At 42.9% G+C, this 21,729-nt stretch overlaps 2 protein-coding genes across 5 annotated transcripts; both read left to right on the top strand.

The window, feature by feature from the left end:
* The first annotated feature begins 1,636 nt into the window (after window positions 1–1,636).
* On the top strand, window positions 1,637–8,129 carry LOC115049490 (hsp90 co-chaperone Cdc37-like). 4 transcript variants are annotated; one of them, XM_029511732.1, is made up of 9 exons: window positions 1,637–1,888; window positions 2,765–3,046; window positions 3,135–3,231; window positions 4,546–4,661; window positions 4,731–4,853; window positions 5,122–5,304; window positions 6,560–6,631; window positions 6,780–6,880; window positions 7,051–8,129. In XM_029511732.1, exons 1-9 carry the CDS (start codon window positions 1,772–1,774, stop codon window positions 7,142–7,144), a joined length of 1,185 nt encoding a protein of 394 aa, XP_029367592.1. In that variant the 5' UTR covers window positions 1,637–1,771; the 3' UTR covers window positions 7,145–8,129. The 4 variants fall into 4 exon arrangements, 3 of the variants coding, with proteins under 3 accessions (XP_029367592.1, XP_029367601.1, XP_029367611.1); XR_003841128.1 differs by lacking the exon at window positions 7,051–8,129 and having other exon boundaries at window positions 1,637–1,923; window positions 5,122–6,452; window positions 6,780–6,842; XM_029511741.1 differs by having other exon boundaries at window positions 6,780–8,129.
* A 3,283-nt stretch (window positions 8,130–11,412) lies between these two features.
* LOC115044792 (cAMP-specific 3',5'-cyclic phosphodiesterase 4B-like) lies at window positions 11,413–21,564 on the top strand. The gene is made up of 17 exons (XM_029504099.1): window positions 11,413–11,460; window positions 12,328–12,429; window positions 13,288–13,415; window positions 13,507–13,689; window positions 13,816–13,855; window positions 13,939–14,009; window positions 14,516–14,678; window positions 14,879–14,972; window positions 15,096–15,253; window positions 16,157–16,255; window positions 16,411–16,575; window positions 17,852–17,951; window positions 18,027–18,181; window positions 18,784–18,906; window positions 18,995–19,177; window positions 20,224–20,758; window positions 21,500–21,564. Exons 1-17 carry the CDS (start codon window positions 11,413–11,415, stop codon window positions 21,562–21,564), a joined length of 2,412 nt encoding a protein of 803 aa, XP_029359959.1.
* The last annotated feature ends 165 nt before the right edge of the window (window positions 21,565–21,729 follow it).

Below are 21,729 nucleotides of genomic sequence, written 5' to 3'. Positions count from 1 at the left end.
GCTGCTACGTAACCAATGAGAGCTTCAGCTAGCCCTCACAGTAAGCCACATCAGCAAATGTACACGTGTGTACTTGTGTCTTTGTTGACTTTTCACAAGCAAATGTTGTTTGAGTAGATCAGTAAAGCGATATAAGCTTTGTTACTTTTTTTTTTTTTAAGGCATGAATAAATGGTGCAGGCATATGTTTTTAAAAAATGATGACCTTTTCATCTTGTAAAAATGTTCAGGTAAAATATTATTCATAAACTGCTTTTATTTTTGTCATCCTGACCTTTTAATGTTGTAAAAATAAAAGATTTCCTTGTAAAATTTGGCAGTGTGGCAAAACAGAATAAATGAGTAATGCATTCTGTGATAATTGCAGTTTTCCTGTTTACGAGAGTCCTCATTGCTAGTAGACAGAACTATGGGTCTCTGAGGCGCTGACAGGAAAGTGAAGGGGCTGTTTAGGGGGGAGCTAATGACTCCATCCCAGGAATGTTTCACTCCCTCTGCTCTTCTCCTCTCCTTCGTACATGGTATAGATGAGGCCAGTTCATTTCATTATTGAATACTGAAAATAGACGAATAATTGATCATTTATTCCTATGACAAAATCTGAGTTCATCTTCATCCACCATCCCTTTGACGTGGGGGTTTACTCCCCAATGTCAGCTGGGACTGCATTGACCCCTGTGACCCTGATGGGCAGGCGGTGCAGATAAGAATTAATTTTCCTCCTCCTGCCAATTTAATTTCATTCTAGTTAGAGTGAAATAGTAACAGGTCTGCTGTGTGTGTCCCTCTCTGGAGTTGTACATACGCAACCATTCTTCTGATAAGAAATGACAGGTCAGACTATTATTGAATATTGTGGACCCATTTACAGAAAATACATTAACAGGAAACACCTTTATGTCCGGCCTGCAACTCTTTCCCCACTCTTCTGTGCTGGTGTCACTCTCAAAATCACACTGATATGTGGTGGTGAAAAGCTGCTTTCAGACAGTGTGTGTGTGTGTTAAAGCTGCACCAGATCAAAATGTTTCCTTTGGAGCCCAATTAAAGAAATTACCCAGCTAATCACACCTCATGTTCCTCATTCAGCTACCTATGGGATTTCCACTATGACTTTTTAAAAGACATAAAGAAATGACTTAGATTTGGTGTACTTTTGGTTTTGTATTCAGTTTGCCAGTTTTTTTTTTTCCAGCTCAGGAATAAAACAGACTTTTATATTTGATCACTGCCACTGACCATCAGAAACGATCATACAGTCAAACCAACAGGAAATAAGGATTTACTGCTCATTCATTTTAACCTACAAACTGTGTCTTATTATATCTCAAGCCTGAGTGAGCCGTCTAACCATTAAAAAAATATAATGGTCGTGTCCCGATTCACGGCGCTGTTATTCTGTAAATATAATATTTAATATATATTTGGTGTTATGTAAAAAGGGTAGCATCACATAAGCTAAGGCTTCTGCTTCCACCTTTTTGGTTCATTCATCTTTATGTATAGCTTTACAAAAATAAATAAATAAATAAATAAATAAATAAATAAAACTACAAAAAAAAAAGCGTCCCGGTACTTCCTGATGACGTAGGGTCGGTCGGCTTCCGGTGTGCGCGCGCAGCTGTGGGGATTTAAATCTAACAGCCGGTGACGGTTGGAGACGCTGAGAGGATTAAAACTAAAAGAGAAAACAACAACAACAACAACAACAACAACAACAACAGTTCCCTTAAGTTTTCCTGACTGTCAGTGAGGAGCAGAGGCCGGAGGGATGAGCACCGGGCCGGGGGTCGACTACAGCGCCTGGGATCACATCGACGTGTCGGACGACGAAGACGTCACCTGTCCGTTCGTCGACACGCCGAGTTTGTTCCGGATGAGACACCGGGTCAGCAGCGAAACGTGTTGTAGCGGTGATGCCCGGTTAGTCTGACCACTTAGAGCTGTCCCGATGGTCAGTGGAGCCACCGACAGTCCTGAAACCCCGATGTTGCAGCTACAACGCCTTCCACAGGGCTGCAAAAATCGTGATTGTGATTTAATCTCATAGTCTCTCTGCTGCATCTCAGATTGTGTCATCCAGCAGAAAGCTCTGAGATAATCTATCACATGGATCCAGAGATGAGATTTCATAGCTTGCCCAATAAATAAAACTGAAAAGTTTATTTCACAGCCATGACATTGATTGTTATTCTTTTAGCAAGCTAAGGCATCCTCATCAAACACAAGTATTGCAGCTGTAAAATACAATATTTGTGTGTGTAGATAGAGTAAAAGCGATGGCCAAGCTGTGTTGGTAAATCTGGATAATAAGCTTAACCTTGACTTGTTCAGGTCAATTCTTGACTGACTTGTGGTCTCCACCTTACCCTTGGTTTTTTAATCTTCCCATCCCGGTGTTTCTTACATGTGCTTGTTTAAAGTGCTGTAGGCTTGTTTCATGGGGTTGGGAAATGTGCAATTTACATCCACTTTGTGTTTTAGAAAACCAATTTTCATTTGAATCTGAACTGTATGTCTCTGTAGCCAGACACAAGCCGTAACACTTTACATCTACGTGCTATTTCAGCTCTATTGCATTTAGATAAAATCGTCTTCACGTTAAGAATGTAGCTTCGAAGTAGTTCCTTAAGTCTCACTTCCACTTTTACGGTGTATGCAGTTGGATCTCCTTCAGTTTTCACCCAAGTATTCTCCATTTAATTTATGATCACTCATAATCATCATTTATGTATTTGTTTTTCACCCTGCCTTACCACAACAGCTCCGGCTAGAGAAAATGGCTGATTTTCAGCAAAGAGGAGAAGATCTGGAGAAAAACTTTGCTGAATGCAAAAGTTTACTAGAGAAAGCCCACGGACGAGTTAAAGAACTAGAAGAAGTAAAAAAAGAAGGACAGGAGGACGAGCTAAAGAAAGTTCAGGCTGAGGTGCGAAAACTGAAGAAGGATGAAAAAACATTTCAGGCAATGGTTGAGCAATACCACAGAGAGGAAAAGAAACTGCCCTGGAATGTTGATACTATCAGCAAAGAAGGTTTCAGCAAGGTAAGGCATCGCAGGCTTGTAGTAGTTGAAAGATTTAGTGTAACTTGTGAGTATGCCTAATTTACATTCTCTTAATCTTGTTTTGTAGAGTGTACTCAACACCAAACTTGCGGAAACGGAGGAGGAAAAGGTGGAGAAAAACAAGGCATTTGTTCAGAAATATACAAAGGAAATCAAACACTTTGGTATGCTTCCGTCTTCAGTGATGAAATTTATGAAAAGAGGAAGACCATCACTTTAAACTTCCGAAGCATCCTAAGTTTGTCTCTTGAATAGTGTTGATAGATAGATAGATTAATGATTTCATGTTAGTTAACAAATGGTGCATTCATTCAAGTCAAATTTATATGTTTGAACATTTGGGGATTTTAAAAGGTCTACATTGAGCAATTCATCATTTTACTTCCGTATAGTTAGAGGAACTAAATTTGACAGATACAAAACAAAAAATGGTTAAAAATTGAACTAGCATGACCAAAGTAGTGCAAAGTAGGTTTAACACACTAAATTTACCCCTGAACTCTGAGTTAGCTCAGTCTGAGATGGGGGGGGGGGGGTGGCTGCACTTCTGTTGTACTCACTCTGAAAAATTCACAAAAGCTATGAAAGGAATTTTCCATCCTGTACAGCCAAGATAAACTGAGAAATGTTTCTTCTAAGATCAGTGTCTTATGCGTCTAAAGCTTTTTTTTTTAAGTGTAATTATTGCACTTATGTATGTATGACAACCCCACTATTGTCTTAATGATTTACTGTGATGTAAAATAGAAAGTAAACCTAGACTGTCCTGCATTGTTTTTAAGAACCGAGGTTGCCTTTTCTGTTCTCATACTTGATGATGGGTTCATTATTAAATAGTGGTCTTAGTTAACAAGCTCATACAACCTTTGCCATGTTTTTGTTAATGATGAGCTTCGTTGGCTTCAGCAGGAGAAGAGAAACAAGAACTGCCTTGAAAATTATACAACATCTTGTCAAACTGAGATGCTAAAGTTATATGGAAATTGGAGCACCTCGCTGTCTCCCCTGTCTGGGATCATTAATGAAAGTGTAAAATAAACTGTACATGACCAATTCACATCTGGTAGCAAAAGAATCCTGCCCTGAATGTGGAGTGACTGTTTGGACCTCCTGTACCAGGGAAACGTTCGACAGTTGCAGGTTGTAGCTCAAGTGTTCTTTAAAAGGTGTGCTTTTTAAAACAAGCTGGGATAAACTCAAAATGTTGAGGCTGTGGAAACTATGTTTTACGACCTACTTCTTTTTTCAGCCTTCTCGTTTTTATTACGACACTGAAATAGTCAACAAGTCAAATCCTCTTTTTGGAAAAGGAACGAGGCCGTTTTTTTGCTGTCACCTAGCAAATGTTTACATGACTAATGGCATGTGATTGTACTTCAGGCATCATGTTGAGGAAAAAAAAAAAAAAAAACAACTCAAAACATTTCACTTCAGTTGGAGGCAACATGTTGCTTGATGTGTTTGTGTGTGTATACCAGGTATGCTGCGACGTTGGGATGACAGTCAGAAGTATCTGTCAGACCAACCACATCTGGTGTGTGAAGAAACAGCCAACTGCCTTGTTGTCATGTGTATCGACTTTGAGATAGATGAGGTGAGTGGTGTGGTTAAAAATGTCTCATTTAGCCCGGCAAAGCCTCGTAAACTCTCTGTCTGCTCGTAGAAACATGCGCTGATGGAGCAGGTGGCGCACCAGGCCATCGTCATGCGGTTCATCTTGGATTTGGCTCAGACGCTGCAGGTTGATCCAAGAGGCTGCTTCAGACAATTCTTCTCAAAGATCAAGGTCTGTAAGTGAAAAGTGCGCCTGTGTGCTCACATTAGGGCTTTAGTTTTATCCTTGTTCAGTCTTTTTTTTTGTTGTGAACTTGATTGAGTTGAAAAGAAAAATCAATACACAAGAGAACAATGCACTACAACCCCACCCCAACAGCTGGTCAAAGCCAAAAAATAAATAAATAAATAAATCAAATCATGTGGCATGTAATTTCCCATACAAATTGAAAGTAACATGAGGAGATCTGAAATGTCTCCTTTCATATCTACCATGTCAGACTGCAGACAAGCCGTACCAAGATGCGTTCAACCACGAGCTGGAGCTGCTGAAGGAGCGGGTCCGCCGCTGTGCACAGATCCGTATGGAGGATGCCATGAAGGAGGTGGAGAGGGAGGAGAAGCAGAAGAGACTGGGCCCAGGAGGTTTAGACCCTTTAGAGGTCTATGAATCTCTACCTAAGGTAACAACAGGTACACACACTTCTGTGTATTTAAAATGTACAGTGGCCACTTCCTCCTCCATTTTATTTATGAACAAATATGTGTTTGACTAAATTCATGAAATAAGACAATTTCAAACGTTAGCACATTAAAATATAAACATTCTATCAATTTATGTCACACAGAATGCGTTTACTGTTGTTAGACAATTGCATTTCAATTAGTGGTCTTGAAATAACCAGCTCAATAATCCTGGTAGGTCCTGCAGACTCAACTTCTTTATCAGAGTAATTAATTTTGCACGTCTACGAAATGGGAGTTTTCCACAGACAGCGTAACAGCAAGATTTAATGTAGCGTATCTCTGTGCAGCTAAAAGAGCCTGCCTCTCTCTGCACCGCTCGAGGCTGTGAGAGAACAACAGACACGTTAGTGAGTCTCCCATCTCTTCCAGTTTACACAGCTCATCAAATTCTTTCCTCTGCTGTGTCAGCTGAAGCTACAAGGCAGAAAAGGTCAATGCTGCAGGTGAACTTATGAACCAGTTATTGAAATACATGTATGTTTATAGGAATCCGTAATATTGGTTTTATTCTATCCGCCCAGGAGGTCATTTTTTTCATCCGTGTCTGTGAAGAATTACACAGAAGTTACTGAACCGATTTCACTGAACTTTGTGGAGGGATGGAGGGACGCTTTTGTTCGATTGCATGGAGGATTTCAGACCACCAGCCAAGTGTATTTTAAAGATGATTCTAACCTGGAGCCACAAGTTTGTTTTGAATTTTTCCCTGATGAACCTGGAAAGCTCAGAAAACATGAGCGCCGTCAGCCATTTATTTGTTATGCTGCCGGTTTTAAAGACTGTACGCCTCTGACTCACCTGTCAGACACAAGTATTTAGTCAGCATTTAGAAACATGTTCTTTTTGCCCAATTCCAGATCATTATTTGGAGATTTTGAAGTCAGTGTTTGTGGCAGTCTATTGATGCCAGAGAAGTCAATACACAGCTCAGCAGGATGGATTTTGCTCTACGGACAAGGCAACCAGCATCGTCTGCTCTCACTAAGCTTGTACACAGTTTCAGTGAAGTTGTTTGGTTTCGTTCCAGTCATAATGTTAAACATCAGAACAGCAGAAGTGTGACTAAAGTTAAGACAGGATAATGGTGAGCTGCATATACAGTCATCATATGCATTTTAAACATGTTTTCTACTTGGCTCATTCATGCTGATTCGACAGAGCCTCAGTTCTTTGACCATATTTGTTTTACAGGAAATACAAAGGAGCTTTGATGAGAAGAACATTCAGATGCTGCAGGAGGCCATCAGCAAACTGCACCCTGAGGTGAGCATGTCTAAGTCACATCCTTGTTGAAATTAGTATTTCCATTCTATAAAAATAACCTAATGGAGATGATAAAGTGTTGGATTGGCACAAATGCCACCAAAATATATCGATGTATAAAATGGTGTCACTGTGTTTCTTGCTACAGGAAGGAAAATACCACCTAAAGAGGTGCGTGGACTCTGGATTGTGGGTTCCAGATTCAGGAGAGGTGGGTGAGGAAGATGATGATGAGGAGGATGACTCCTCATGATTGACCCACATTGTCACTTTAAGATAACATTTCTTTTTGTGTGTGTTTGTAGCAGCTTCGTTTACAAATGTCTCTGACTTTACATGAAGTACATTGTAGTGTATTGTTAATGGTTTTCTAATCAAATTGAATCATTGCACACAAAATAAATGAATGAAAGAATTAATTATGATGAACTAAATCGTGAAATGTTTTTCAAGCAGTGGAATGGGAGCACCCTCAGTCTCACATTGTATTATTTATTGACAGTTACTGACTGAACGTCATGAGATACAGCTGATCTGAATGTTTATCATCTTTTAAAAATTCTCTTAAAAGATTCTTCAAAAGCCATCACACCTTCTGATGAAGGCAAATTTAGACCAAATCAGAAATTCTGAAAGTTGGTCTGTGCATATTTGCATTTTAAAAATTGTACATCTGTCTGCACGCCTCTGTGAGGAGAAGTCATCTCCTAGCATCTCTCTAGTGTGGCGTCACAGCACCATCTCAAGTCCGTTTGAGAACAGGCAGCCCATAAACTACATCAGCTGCCTGTGTGGTGAACAGTGGTGACAAAAGTAAAAGTCCCATGATCATTTTTAATCAAACTGAACTGAACTGTCGATCAACCTGTAGATTCGTTTTAATGGGAAATTAAATGTGTTCAGACTTTTTGTCCGTTTTAGATTTCTGGAATCTAAAGATGAAAGTGTTGCTTTTGCTCAGTGTGTTTAGGGGAACTGTGACTTTAGTTGTGAGTATCAGAAGTGTCTTGAACTGGAAAGTGAGTGTGGCTGGAAATAAAGATGTAAAGCTGTAGTTGTATGTGTCAGGTGATAAGTAGCACAAAATTTGTGTCATAATCTGTCATATAACTGCCTTTTCTCAGTATTGATGTCAGCCCCAGAAATGTGCTTTGTTTCTACAGTAACAATCTGTTAGTTATTTCCCTGATTGAATTGGTGAATTTTTAGTTTGTAACGCATCATACAGTTGAAGAAAAGCCTGTAACATTTGATCTTTTATATCCAAAAGCCGAAGATGTCATTTGTATAAGAAAACAACTGCGATGACGTAAACTTAAATTATCAATACCACCAATCCATTGTTTCCTAATAGATGTTGTGCTGGTGCTGCTTTGTAATTTTAATGGTGTTTATGTGGAGGTTTGAAAACTAGTGCACATATTATTTTTATGTCTGTAGTGGTGAAAACTGTAAATGAGGACGGTTGTGTTGTAGAACAATAAACCAGACTTTGACTTTGAAACGGCTTGTGTGAATCCACACTCATTTTCTTCTCTCGTTCGCTTGCATAATTATTTGCAGGGCTGCTCTCTCACCCTCCCTCTCCTTCATAATTAATTAGTGCTTTGATTTAGTAGTCTGTGCAGGATTATTTATTTATTTATTTACTTTTGTGGCCAAGCTTCTTTGTGCAGTCACTTTTGTAAATAGAAAACAATAAGCGCAGGCGCAGGTCATAAATCAAATCTCGATAATTTCTATAAAAGCCAAAGGGAGAGCAGAAGAACAGCTTCATGTAGAACTAACTGCGTGCGTGTGTTTTGTTTTTGTTTTTTGTTTTTTTGGATGTCCTGTATGGGTTTTGTAGTCACTCAGCAGTCTGTTTCTCTCTTCATGTGTGAACCGTAAGTGTTGACAATGAATGTTTATACACTTGTAGCTCTGAGAAGTTAATTGTCTAGTGTCTGACAAATGGTCAAGGATTTTACCTTCTTTTTCAACCAATAATGTAAACTACTTGAGAATGTCTGTAATCTGCCTTTTTTTCCCCAAAAAAAATTTCTGACAGCTTTTATTCCCCAAAAGATGAATCAATGAACTAATTCATCAGTAATGAAAATGTCTGTCACTTGCACTTGCAGAACAATTATTTTTCAATTTATCAGTCATCAATTAATAGAAATTTAAATTGAACAATTGTAGTAATTAATTGTCTTGAAGGGAAATGTATATTAATATTTGCTACTCTTTAATCCTTCAAAAATTTCATTTGAACAGAATATATTTCTATATTTATAAACATGGTGCAGCAGGATCCCTGATTTTAAGGCTTAAAATGGATGAATGCAGTATGTGTCCTTTGATGACTGAAGGAGGATGTAGTCAGTAGGAGAGAGAGTAAGAGGAGACATGGATCCTTATCGTGAGTTTTTTTTTTTTTTTAAATTAATTAATTTATTTGTCTTACATTTTAATTTGAGCAGTGTGTGCCAAAACAGGTCTGCTCTGTGTGTGGGTGAGTAAGATGGAGAGAACTGACGCCTGACAATTGAAGCAGAGGATCAGCGTGTGGCTGCCTGTAAGAGGAACAACACAAAAGGAACTGCCAGAGGGGTGGGAAAAACAAACAAACAAACAAAAACAACAACGCCGGGGTACCGACGGAGAGAGGAGGAGCAGAGGCTGCTGTAATGGATTAATGGACACACTGTGCGTCTGTGCAGGAGGAGGGAGGGGAGACGGGCTTCTCCACAGAGGCTGTGGTGGAGGTGGGGGGTGGCTGGGGGAGACCACTGTGGCAGGGGAGAGGAGAGTCAGGGAGGGAGGGAAGCTCGTGAAGCTGTGGATATTCTGAGGCGCCAAGTGTGTGTGTGTGCGCGTGTGTTTTTCTCCTCTCTCTCTCTCTCTCCCCCCCCCCACACCCTCTCTCTCTCTCACTTTCTCTTGCTGTGGTGACACACTGCTGGTCTGCAGAGAGACAGAGGGGGAAGGAAGACAAGTGAAAGCAAGACGAGGCCCAGCCCATCTTGCCATTGATCTTGAGGCGATCAAGGTGAGTGTGTTTTTTATCCTTACATGCTGCAGCCTGACTGTGGATGTGTACGTGTGTGTGTGTCTGACATATGTCTTGCAGTGCGCCTGCACACAGGCACACAATGGCAGGGCAGACCTCATATGTGCATGCTTTTCTATGTCTGCGATTTTTTTCTTCATTGTTATTTTTTTGTTCTGTACAATCATTTTGTCTGTCTTGTAACAGAAGGGCAGGCTGCCTGTGGAGCTGCATATTGATGCATTGCTGCTTGGTTTTATAAGCTGCTATCTGTAGTGGAGGTGGTACTGGTGGCAGCCATGGTGTGTGTGTGTGTGTGTCTGTATGTGCTCACATTTCTCAATGTCTGTGCATATATATGTCACTGTGTCACTCTGCATTTGTTGATTTTGCTGCACAGACCTGTTTTGACTCCGTGAAGCTGTGCAGAGACGAGTGTGCAAGTCCATTCATTGAGTGGGTGTGTTCGTGCCGACCCTGGTAAAAATCACTATCTGTCTGTGTACCAGCTCAATCAGAAGCACTCTGATATGCTGAATCTGTCCTATCCGATGGAATTAGGTCAACTCGGACTGCTCAGAGTAATTATATAACATCAGAGAGCTTTACTGTTGCAGTATCTGCTCAGAATTAGCCAAACTGGAGGTACAGCTCCTGCTGGGCCGCGACAGCCAAAATATTTGGTCAGTTTCTGATTAATTTACATTTCAGCCAGTCGTTCCTTTGGAATTGAGATTTTCATTCACGTTTCGTTTGTTTCCATGATCATGTTCCCAAATATATCTCTCAGGTGGTTTCCATTACTGAAAGAGCTCTGGATGTGTGGGTAAAGGGTTTCTTACGTTTGATGATAGATGACTTCATTACATGAAAGCAGGGTGGTTAGTTACTCAACAAGGAGGGACAGATGACTCAGAAAAGATGTTGTTCCTGGTTGTACTGACTCTTCATGTCTGTTTTCTTACAGGGAATCTACACAAAAGAAGAAACGCTGGGACTAATTTAAGGATGGATCCTGGAAACTCAAACCTGGAGTTTTGACATCTGGACATCTCTAATAAGTTTATTGTATTCAGTGCTTCTCCACATGCAGAATTTGGATCAATATGACCAAGCAGACAATGGGGAACTGATTTGAAATAGGAGAGACCTGGTGCAAATTCTCCCATAATCCTTCTGGATTTTGGATTCATTTCTGTTGGAAAATTTCATCCATGTGGGATCAGGTTTACAACTGGGAAATATCATGCGGACAGCACTCCAGGTTGGATGATTATTTTTCTTCGGCAGCATCATGAATTCTGAGCAGGATATCCCATTGGCTTGTGCAGCCAAAGGAAGACGACATGCAGACAGACTTATTTTCTCACAGAAACTTGTGGCTTACACTGAAATGGAGTGAGACCTCAGATTTTCCTCGCTTCCACCTCTGGCTTGTTAAAAGACAGCAGATCCAAACAAAGGCCAAAAACCTCTCACTGAACCTGGAGCCTCATATTGGCACATAAATGCACCTTTGCTGTTTGGCGGCAGGAGGACGACCGTTTTCAGCCTTCTGAGGTGCGGACAGAGCGCGAGCGAGGCGGTTGGCTGACTGAGACAGTTCCAATGGGGGCCGGATGTGACCCGGTCTGACCCTGGTTTGACCTTGCAGTGACCTTTGACTTCTCCGGTCCTGGCTCTCCACCTGCTCTGCTGCCTGGGTTCGGGAACGCTCCGCCCTGGGGCGCAGAACGAGCCAATCAGAATGAAGAAGAGCCGCAGCGTGCTGTCGGTGACTGGAGAAGAGGTGAGAGTATAAACAAACCTGCAAACTTTTATCAGTTGTGACGGGGAGAGTAGATCCCAGGCAGAGCAGACCGTGAGCCTCGGCTGTGTGTCTGTCTGCCACTTTCACACATCCACACTTAAAGTCAGAGTGGACAGTTTGTCTCGTCTTCCCCGCACTGAGGAAAAACCGTTCAGCCAGTCCATGTAAATTTGTTATGTTCTTGTAATGGAAGCGTCTTGGTTGAAGGACAAAACATCATGTATTATTCAACTGCTCTTATATCGATTACGCTGAGCAGGCATCCATACACTTGTGAACATGTGTGTGCTGCATGTGTGTGTGTGTGTGTGGATTGGACCATCTTTTCACATCTGGTCTGGACGGCATCAAACGCAGCATGGAAGCAACACGGCACTGTTGCCTAGCAACTGCTACCATTCCCCCAGTGTTTTGTTGCTACGGTGCTGCAGTGCAGATCAGCCTCCAAGAGCTGTCTGTGGAGGCCTTATCCCAGACACACACTCACGCATGCATGTAGCCGAGCACACGCACACACACACTGTGTGTTTTTACACAGACATGCGTGCGAAAACACACGCCGTGATAATGGATGGTCAGTGTTTTTGTGGATATTTCTTTAATCATCAGAACCTAAATCTGAAAAACCGACTTGGTTTGATAAATGTGCGATAACAACAGCTGTGTGGTCTTAAGTCTTAAGTCATATTTATCCGTGAATTCAAAACCTAATTCTTTTTCATCGTCAAATGCACGATACATTGTGTGTAACCTCTGAGGATGGATCTCTCTCGCTCCAGTTTCTTGTTTGCCTCATTTGCCCTCTCTCTTGTCCCACAGGGCAATGACACTGACGTAACAGGTGCTGGGGAGAAGGCGGAGTCATCTCGCTACAGCCGATCCTACACATCCGGGGCCACGCTGGGGGCTGAGCTACGCAGGGGGAGGAGCAGAAGGCTCTCCTCCAGTCTCCAGGTGCTGAAAGGAAGCTTGGGTGTATTAAGATGCCGTGGGCCTGAGTGCAGTGTGTTTCCCCAGGCGCCTCCGAAAAGCTACAAACCTGTTCAGGGGCAGATCGGTGCCTTATGCCCTTTGAACAGAGTGTAGCATTTATTTTGCACACTATAGTTTATATTACAGCTAACCGTATTATTGTGCTCCATTTTTCACTTTATCTTCTGTTATTTTTCTCAATCGCTGCACTAACTAAAGTCTTTGCAACTCATTGTGTGCTTCATGTGCAGTGTGTAACAGTGACAACAATGACAAGCCTACAGAGGATTTTAACTTTTCACTGCAGGTGTCTCGGTTTCACAGTACGCTGACTAAAGTAAACACCCTGCACACTATTTGTATTTACCTTCAGAGTTGGTGGAGGCCAAAGCAGAGCTAAGAGAAGGGTGGTCACCACATGAATGATGATGTGTCAGTGCCGTGTTTATGTCTGGCGTTGTGCTCTTCCCGGTCTAACGTCACATCATCTGACAGAACAAACTGTGAACAAGTTGAACAAGTTGCCCTCAAGTGGGCCAAAAAAGAGAGAGAGAGAGAGAGAGAGAGAGAGAAGGAAAGAAAATCAATTCATTCCGGATTAGGCGAGATTCAAAAGCTTCTATAAACGACTGAAAATATTGGCTGACAGGAACTCCATCAAAATATCAATTGACTTCATAATTGAATATGTTTGAAAATATGTGTGAATATAAAAAACCCAAAACCTCAAGCAGCACGTGATGAGGACCTTTTTAAATAGTAATTACCTGAAGCTGAACCTTTTGTGGCTCTGAGCAGTTGGAAGAGAGACTGAATTGACTTTACCACCCGACTCCACAGGTGCCCTGCTGGCTCCGCCCTCGAGATCGCACTCGGTCACCAGAGGTCCTCGGCAACGTGTCTCGTCCCACAACTCTCCCCCTCCGGATCCCACCGCGCATCTCCATCACACAGGCAGATGTTGACAGGTTAACACGCAGTCAAACTTTCTTTGGCCCTCCCGATGGCACCTTTAAGGTTCCTTTTCAGGGTGTTGGATTTCTCTCTTCTCCAATCCAGTTACGAAGCAGAAAACGGCGTGTCACCAGGTCACACCCCGCTGGGCTCCCAGAGTCCAGGCCTCACCCTGAACACCTCCTTCAGCCAGGGCCAGAGAAGAGAGTCCTTCCTCTACCGCTCCGACTCAGACTACGACATGTCGCCCAAGACAGTCTCACGCAACTCCTCCCTTGCCAGCGAAGGGTGAGACAGCCTGAAAGAATGAATGAGATCGGGAAGGGAGTGTGTTTGTGCGCACCTAAATATCGTTCGTTTACAGCAAAATATCAATATCACCTTTCTCTCCCCCTGAACTCTTGTTCCTCTCAGGCACACGGCCGAGGACTTCATCGTCACACCTTTTGCTCAAGTGAGTTTCACTGTCTAGATGAGTCATTCCTCTGGATAAATGGGACATATCATATCCTGATGTGACACTATGTGATGATTTAGGTACTGGCCAGTCTGCGATCGGTACGCAGCAACTTCACCATTCTCGCCAACGTCTCCACACCAACAGTCAAGTCAGTACCAATTATTGTTGTCCAGAAATGTGCCACTGATGTATGTTGTTGTTTGTGTAAACATTCAGTTTACAACACAGTTTATGATTCAAGCTCATGAACGTCTGCTTACAGCGAATGAGACCTTAAAGTGTCACGGCTTATCTTTATTTTGTTTATTAGATGGACTCACGCATGCATAAACCCAAAACGCTGCCTGAAGGAGCAGGAAGGTGGATTTGATTTGACAGTAAATCCACATTATTGTTCCGGCCTGAGACGTTTCGAGATAAATAAAAGAAGTTAAATATGCAGCGTTTAGTTCCCAGAGTGAAAGGCAGAAAGACAGAGACATATGTTGTGTGATCAAGGCACAAAACCTAAAAACAGTGAAGGCCTTTAGAATATGTGGAATTGGTAACAACCACACAAACACACACATATATATTTATAAATAAGCACATAAATCATGTCATATGATAAGCAAGGCAACCAGGCTGCTGCACACTTGTTCCTCCCGTTTGCAGGAGATCTCCTCTGGGTGGATTGTGCGTCAGTCCCAGGGCGACGCTATCGGACCAGCAGTACCAGCAGCTCGCCATGGACACACTGGAGGAACTGGACTGGTGCTTGGACCAGCTGGAGACCATCCAGACACATCGCTCTGTCAGCGAAATGGCCTCCAACAAGGTACGCAAGGAAGTCTGAAGCAGCGCTGTCGGTCACGCCTTGTCTGGAGAGTGATAGTGATTGGACGCTTTTGCTGTCCAACCTTCAAATATTTTTTGACAAAACTTTTGAATGACATAACTTGAGTTTAAAAAAAACAAAACAAACAAAACTATAAAGATTTTCTGTTCTTTCTCTGTTTCGTTCTCCTCCACGGACAGTTTAAGAGGATGCTGAACAGAGAGCTGTCCCACCTGTCAGAGATGAGCCGCTCTGGTAACCAGGTGTCTGAATACATCTCCAGCACCTTCCTGGGTGAGCTGGGCCAACCTGACTTCTGTCCAGAATTACTTGTTTGGATTTTTTTTTTTTTTTTTTTTTCCCTCCCCCCAAGTAAATTCTTCATTTCTGTGCTTGTGTCTTCCCATCATCATATAGACAAGCAGAACGAGATGGAAATCCCATCTCCGACCCTGAAAGACAAACCTATGAGTCACATCAGCGGAGTGAGGAAACTGTCTCACAGCTCCAGCCTCTCTAGCACTTCAATGCCTCGCTTCGGTGTTAACACAGACCACGAGGATGAACTTGCCAAGGTCTTGTTGTCTGTCTGATGCTCTCTGACTCACATAAAATAAGTTACACAATCGCTGCTCAGACTTCGAACGTCTGACTCTTTCCCAGCAGACTGTTTTATTCAGAAGCGTCTTTGTCTCTATCAGTGCAGTGAAAAGAGTCCCTTCCTGAAAAAACATAATAAAATATGGTAGATTAGGTTTTTCTATTTGTACTGACGTGCTCTCTCAATAACACACTGTGCAAACATTTGTCAGGTTCATGACTCCATCACACACAGAAGGAAATTCTCACTGAATCTTTTGTTATGCCTCTGTCTGCTTTTTACTGCTCGGCGCCTCGTTGTTTAATTCTTTGCTGGTCTGTAGAGCCAAATGTTGGAAAGCTCATCAGATTAGACTGTTCTAGATACAAATATACACGATTTATGCTTTATCATATCAGTGACAGAGGCTGCAGATGCTCCCGGTGCACTCTGGACACCCCGTCACATACAGCGAATGATCAGGGTTATTTTTAGTGACATGAAAGGGACGTCTGCTGTGTTATCACTGCTGAAAAGGCACCAGGCGTCAACGTCTGAAGTCTGAACCACTCCCAAATGCTTATCTCCGTCAAACTGGGCAACAGTGACTACATGGTTTTACTTATTTTCTTTTTAGAATGATACATTTTGTCGCATTTTACCGTCATAACACCAAATGTAACATTTCTTGAATTCATCAATCTATTATATTTCCTTACTTGCGTTGGATACTTCCAACATTTGTTCTCTGTAATTTAAGGCTGTGATACACGAATGCTTTCAGAATCTGACCCGACCCAGAAGCTTGGTGTGTCCGGGCTGCTCTGTTTGAGCAGCTGCTCCTGGTTTTGTGGCTCAGCAGCTAACATATGTTCATCATGTCTGTGCCGTTGACCAGGAGCTGGAGGATCTGGACAAGTGGAGCTTTAATGTATTCAGAGTAGCCGAATTCTCCAACAACAGACCGCTCAGCTGCATCATGTACGCCATCTTCCAGGTAACACAAACAAGTGTGAGTGTGTGCGATCCTTCACACCTGAAGGGTTTTGTGTGTTTGCTGCCGATGAGCACTGTGTATTCTAGGTGGAGTGTGTGTGTGAGGTTTTTTTTTTTTTGGCTCCTCTCCTCCATTGTCGTCGTCTTCCTCCTCAGGAGCGCGAGCTGTTGAAGACGTTCCGCATCCCCGTCGACACCTTCGTCACTTACGTGATGACCCTGGAGGACCATTACCATGGAAACGTGGCGTACCACAACAGCCTCCACGCTGCAGATGTCACCCAGTCCACACACGTCCTCCTCTCCACACCTGCTCTGGATGTATGTTCACAAACACACACACACACACACACACACACACACACACACTTGGAAATGGTTACAACCCGTTTCCCTTAAGTGATCTCAACAATAGTGATTTTCTCTAATATTTTAACTCAACATTGACTTTTTCTTTTACTATTTTCATTTCCTCACTATACTCTCACTTGTAATGTGTAGTTGCCATATTTTTCAGCTTGGGTTAGTTTGTGCTTGGAAGGAGACAGATCTGTCCTCCCTCACATCTTTTGTAGAATAAAATTAACTGCAGTACAATAGAAATGTATCATCGTACCAAATTTGTAAAATTATTCATGCACTAACCTGAGGCTCCGCCATAAATGTTTAAAGCCACATGGAAAAAGAATATGACAACCAAAGACGACTGTTAAGTCATTCAGGATGAAAAACCGCATTAAATGGTGAAAAGTAACATGAGCTGATGTTTATTTAGAAAAGAAATTAACGACAGGAGAAGAAAGAAGAACACAAAATTGAAACAAGACAGTCATCATCGACTCAAATACTACTTCTAAATTTAAGTCTGGCATCAGACTGCTGAAAACAGGTATTGGAAACACACAGAAACATGATTTCAGATGACAAACACATCGTGAATAATCAAATTACAACACATTTGCATAGAGCTAGACGTTGGAGATGGCAATCACATAGTTACTAATCATTTTCACTGTAATCATGTAATATTGTACATTAACCAGACATTAACTGAGGTTGACATCGTCATCTGACAGCATCAAAACCTTCAGTCACAGTGTGTCAGGACCCCTCAGCGCATGTCTGCTTGTTGTGTTGCAGTTTGTCTTGACCCTTTTTGAAAAAATGTATTTACTAACCAAAAAAAAACAGTCAAAGGTATAAAAGCAAGTAAAACTGCATTAACAGAAGTCTTGATAGTTTTTCTGGAGTAAAGGTAACAGTAATTCCAACAATAGTTAGTTACTAGTTGCATATATATAAAATATACATTTATTTATTTATTTATAAATAAATAAATATAAAAATATAAATAACTAACCATTTTCACTGGGAATTTAAGCTCAGTGAAAGATGGTGATCACCATAATAACAAAGAGAGAGCAGAGAGAACAGAAAGGAGTGCCTGGGGAATAATTCTCTTGCAGATGTTTTTAGATTTCATTTCATTTGAAATAATTTTTCTGGGCTTTTTTTTTTTTTAAAAGAAGAGAGTAGCTGTGTTTGTCTCTCACTGTTTAAATCAGTCTTTTTCTGTCCTGCCACGTCGGTTCCTCAGGCCGTCTTCACAGACCTGGAGATCCTCGCCGCTCTGTTCGCCGCAGCAATCCATGATGTAGATCACCCTGGAGTTTCCAATCAGTTCCTCATCAACACCAGTGAGTCCACACACAGTAAAATCTGGTGGTCAACGTGCACCGAGCTGTTTTCACCCCTCTCCTCTCTGTGCTCAGACTCAGAGCTGGCCCTGATGTACAACGATGAGTCAGTTTTGGAGAACCATCATCTCGCTGTGGGCTTCAAGCTTCTGCATCAGGAAAACTGTGACATTTTCCAAAACCTCACCAAGAGACAGCGCCAGAGCCTCCGCAAGCTCGTCATCGACATGGTGAGACTGGTTTACCGAACTCACACGACCACAGAAAGACTCACACACACACTGACTCCACTTGGCCTTCTGCCTGGGCCACCTCTGGCTGGTTTGATTTGTTGTTGATGGTCTTGATGACGTCATCTCGCTGAAAAGGCCTTGGTAGCTGTACGTATTCTTCGTCGCTCCTCTCATTGTCCAGAAAAGTGGGGTTACGTTTCCTTTATCTTCCAAGTACCTTCCAGGATTTAGCACCAGTTTAATCAGTCAGTGAGAGTTAGTTGGCGGTTTTGTAGCTGTCAGTCTTGAATTTTTTATTTTTGAACTGTTGCCATTAAGTCGTGAATATTTCATTCTACAGAGAAATACTTGATTGATTTGAGTCCACTAAATTAAATCTGAAAGCAAAATCAAATCTCTTTTCAGAAACCTCTTCAACGTTGGCCATTACTGTGATTTCCAGAGTCCAAACTATGATTTATTTAAGTGCTCCCACTCTGTGATGTTTACAGGAGTGTGTTTGGAAAGCGGCACATTCACATCACATATTATCCTCATTTGTATTTGATGACCGGAGCGAAGTTTGGATCTTCGTGCTTCACTTCTCTCTGTGCCTGCAGGTCCTGGCCACAGACATGTCCAAACATATGACCCTGCTGGCCGATCTGAAGACCATGGTGGAGACCAAGAAGGTGACGAGCTCCGGCGTGCTGCTCCTGGATCACTATACAGAACGATTACAGGTGACCCCTCGTCTGTCCGTTTAGTGCAGAGCCTGAGAACATCACCTCACTTCACGCATTAACAGTTTGGAGTTGCATATTTGTGTAGGTGTTGAGGAACATGGTGCACTGTGCAGACCTGAGCAACCCCACCAAGCCGTTACTGCTGTACAGGCAGTGGACCGAGAGGATCATGGAGGAGTTCTTTCGACAGGGTGACAAAGAGCGAGAGAGGGGGATGGAGATCAGCGCCATGTGTGACAAACACACTGCGTCCGTGGAGAAGAGCCAGGTACCTTCTCTCTTCTGCAGCACACACCGTGAATCACAGCAACACCGAGATGTTTCCTGAAAACACCATAATCTGGGATTTCAATGAAGACACCTCTGGACGTCTTTCTCTGAAACACAGTCCTAACGTGGAATTTCCAAAACCTCCATTAGTCACTTTCAAACTGTTTGCTGCTGCGTCGTGGTTTTAATTAGACAGGAGATTATATCTCAATATTTATTTTTCTAAATGAACGGTCTGCTGACCTCACTGTTTGGAACCTGTAAAACATCAGGTATTTTAATTGGGATCAGTTGACATTTCAAGTGTTTGTTTTTCTTGCCACAATGCAAAACAAAACAAATTTTCACTGTCCTCCAACAGAAACACAAACATTTCGTAAATCCAACGGGATAATGACGCCTGGAATCACTTGTGATAAACTGACAGTGATTCATGTTTGGATACATGTATGATCAACGCATCTGTGTGTCAACGTCCAGCTGGCAGCAGCCAAATGTGACATCTTTGTGGTTTCTGATTCAGCGCTTCGTTAGAAATCTTCTTCCTGCCAGTTGGATTTCTCTGCAGTTTAAAGGGACAGTTGGACATTTTACAGGAACTAAACATCCTTTTTGAGAAGATCAGTGTGACTGTTAGCTTAGCAGCAAAGACCTTAAACAGGCTAACAGCTGCGTCGACATCCTTACTGTTTATTTTATTGTATTTATACATTCATTTTGAAATACTTAAATTTAAACTAATATTACGATCATGATGAACTTTTGAGTCTCTCCCTGTCACATATTTCTTTCTCCATTTTGGTTCTTACAGAGAGCTGGGCTCAGACTGAAAACAAATTAAATTTCACACAATGATCTGATAAAAGAAAATAAATTTGTCTTAAATTAGCAAAGCATTAATGAGAAAAACCAAATCCCAGATGTGATTAAAGCTACTGATGTGATTCTAAACTACATTATGTAAATAAATGTTAATTTTTATTTCTCGAAGGTGTCCTTCAGCCCCTCGATGTTCACTTTGTGATTCTCCTCCTCCTCCTCCAGGTGGGTTTCATCGACTACATCGTCCACCCTCTGTGGGAGACGTGGGCTGACCTGGTGCACCCAGACGCCCAGGAGCTGCTGGACACGCTGGAGGAGAACAGGGAGTGGTACCTGAACACCATGCCCCAGTCCCCCTCACCCCCTCCGGACAGACACCATCAGCACGACCGCTTCCAGTTCGAAATCACGCTGGAGGACATGGAGCACAACATCCACAACCACATGCACCTGAAGAACAACGGCAGCGGCAGCGGCGGGGGGACAGCGGTCCCCTACGCAGACGGGACGCAAGGCGAACAGGAACAGCCGAACGGTGAGGACGAGGAGAACCACAACAGCAAACAGAACGGAGTCCAGGATGAGGAGGAAGAGGAGGAGGAGGTGCTTGAGAACGCATCACATGAGGAACATGGAGAGGAGCAAGAAGAAGAGGACGTTACTGATGTTGTGGAGGAGGCTGAGCAAGTACAGGAGGAGGAGGAGGGTGGAGAGGAAGGTGGAGGGAACCATGAGGCAAACGAGGATGAAGGAGGAGGTGAGGAAAACGTAGAGGATGAGGTGATGAACGGAGAAAAAGAAGGAGAGGGAGAGGAAATAGAAAATGAAGAGGTGGAAGTGGAGGAGGAGAAAGTAGGAGAAGAGGTGGAGGAAGAGCGAGGGGAGGTGGAGGAAGAGGGAGGGGAAGTGGAGGAAGAGGGAGGAGAGGTGGGGGCAGAGGTGGAAGAAGAGGGAGGAGAGGGAGGAGAGGTGGGGGGAGAGGTGGAAGAAGAGGGAGGAGAGGGAGGAGAGGTGGGGGGAGAGGGAGAAGAGGTGGAGGAAGAGGGAGGAGAGGTGGGGGGAGAGGGAGAAGAGGTGGAGGAAGAGGGAGGAGAGGTGGGAGAAGAGGTGGGGGAAGAGGGAGGAGAGGTGGGGGGGAGAGGGAGAAGAGGTGGAGGAAGAGGGAGGGGAGGTGGGAGAAGAGGTGGAGGAAGAGGGAGGGGAGGGAGAAGAGGTGGAGGAAGAGGGAGGAGAGGTGGAGGAGACGGAGGAAAATGTTGAACAAGAGGAGGAAGAACCGGAGGATAAAGCTGAGGAAGAGGCAGAAGAAAATGCAGAGAATGATGAAGAGGAGGGAAGTTAGTCTGGTTTCAGAAGAAGCAGGTCGGAGAGAAGAAGGTTAAGACAAAGAGACAAAGAAATCCAGAGGCTTCCACAGGCAGCAGTACGACGACAGAGGAAGAGGATGAAGAGATGAAGATAACTCGCTCTCTTTCACTTTATCACGTGACCCTCTCAGCTGAAGACCGATCAGACGCAGAGACACAAAAACAAAACGCTTCCCGGGAACAAACAGCATCTTGATCTACTGGTAGTGACAGAAAGACTCGAGTCTTCAGCTCCAAGTATCTGTACATCCATCACTGCCGTTGGGGATAAACGGGGGGCAACAACGACAAAGGGAGGTGGGGGGGGCTGTTTTATTGACCTTTTGTAGCTCCTGAAACCGAAAAAACAAACAAACAAACA

Source organism: Echeneis naucrates, chromosome 1 (assembly GCF_900963305.1).
Source record: "Echeneis naucrates chromosome 1, fEcheNa1.1, whole genome shotgun sequence".
Classification (NCBI taxonomy): Eukaryota; Metazoa; Chordata; class Actinopteri; order Carangiformes; family Echeneidae; genus Echeneis; species Echeneis naucrates.
Note: the sequence above shows the minus strand (reverse complement) of the source record. Positions and strands in the feature narration are given on the sequence as shown.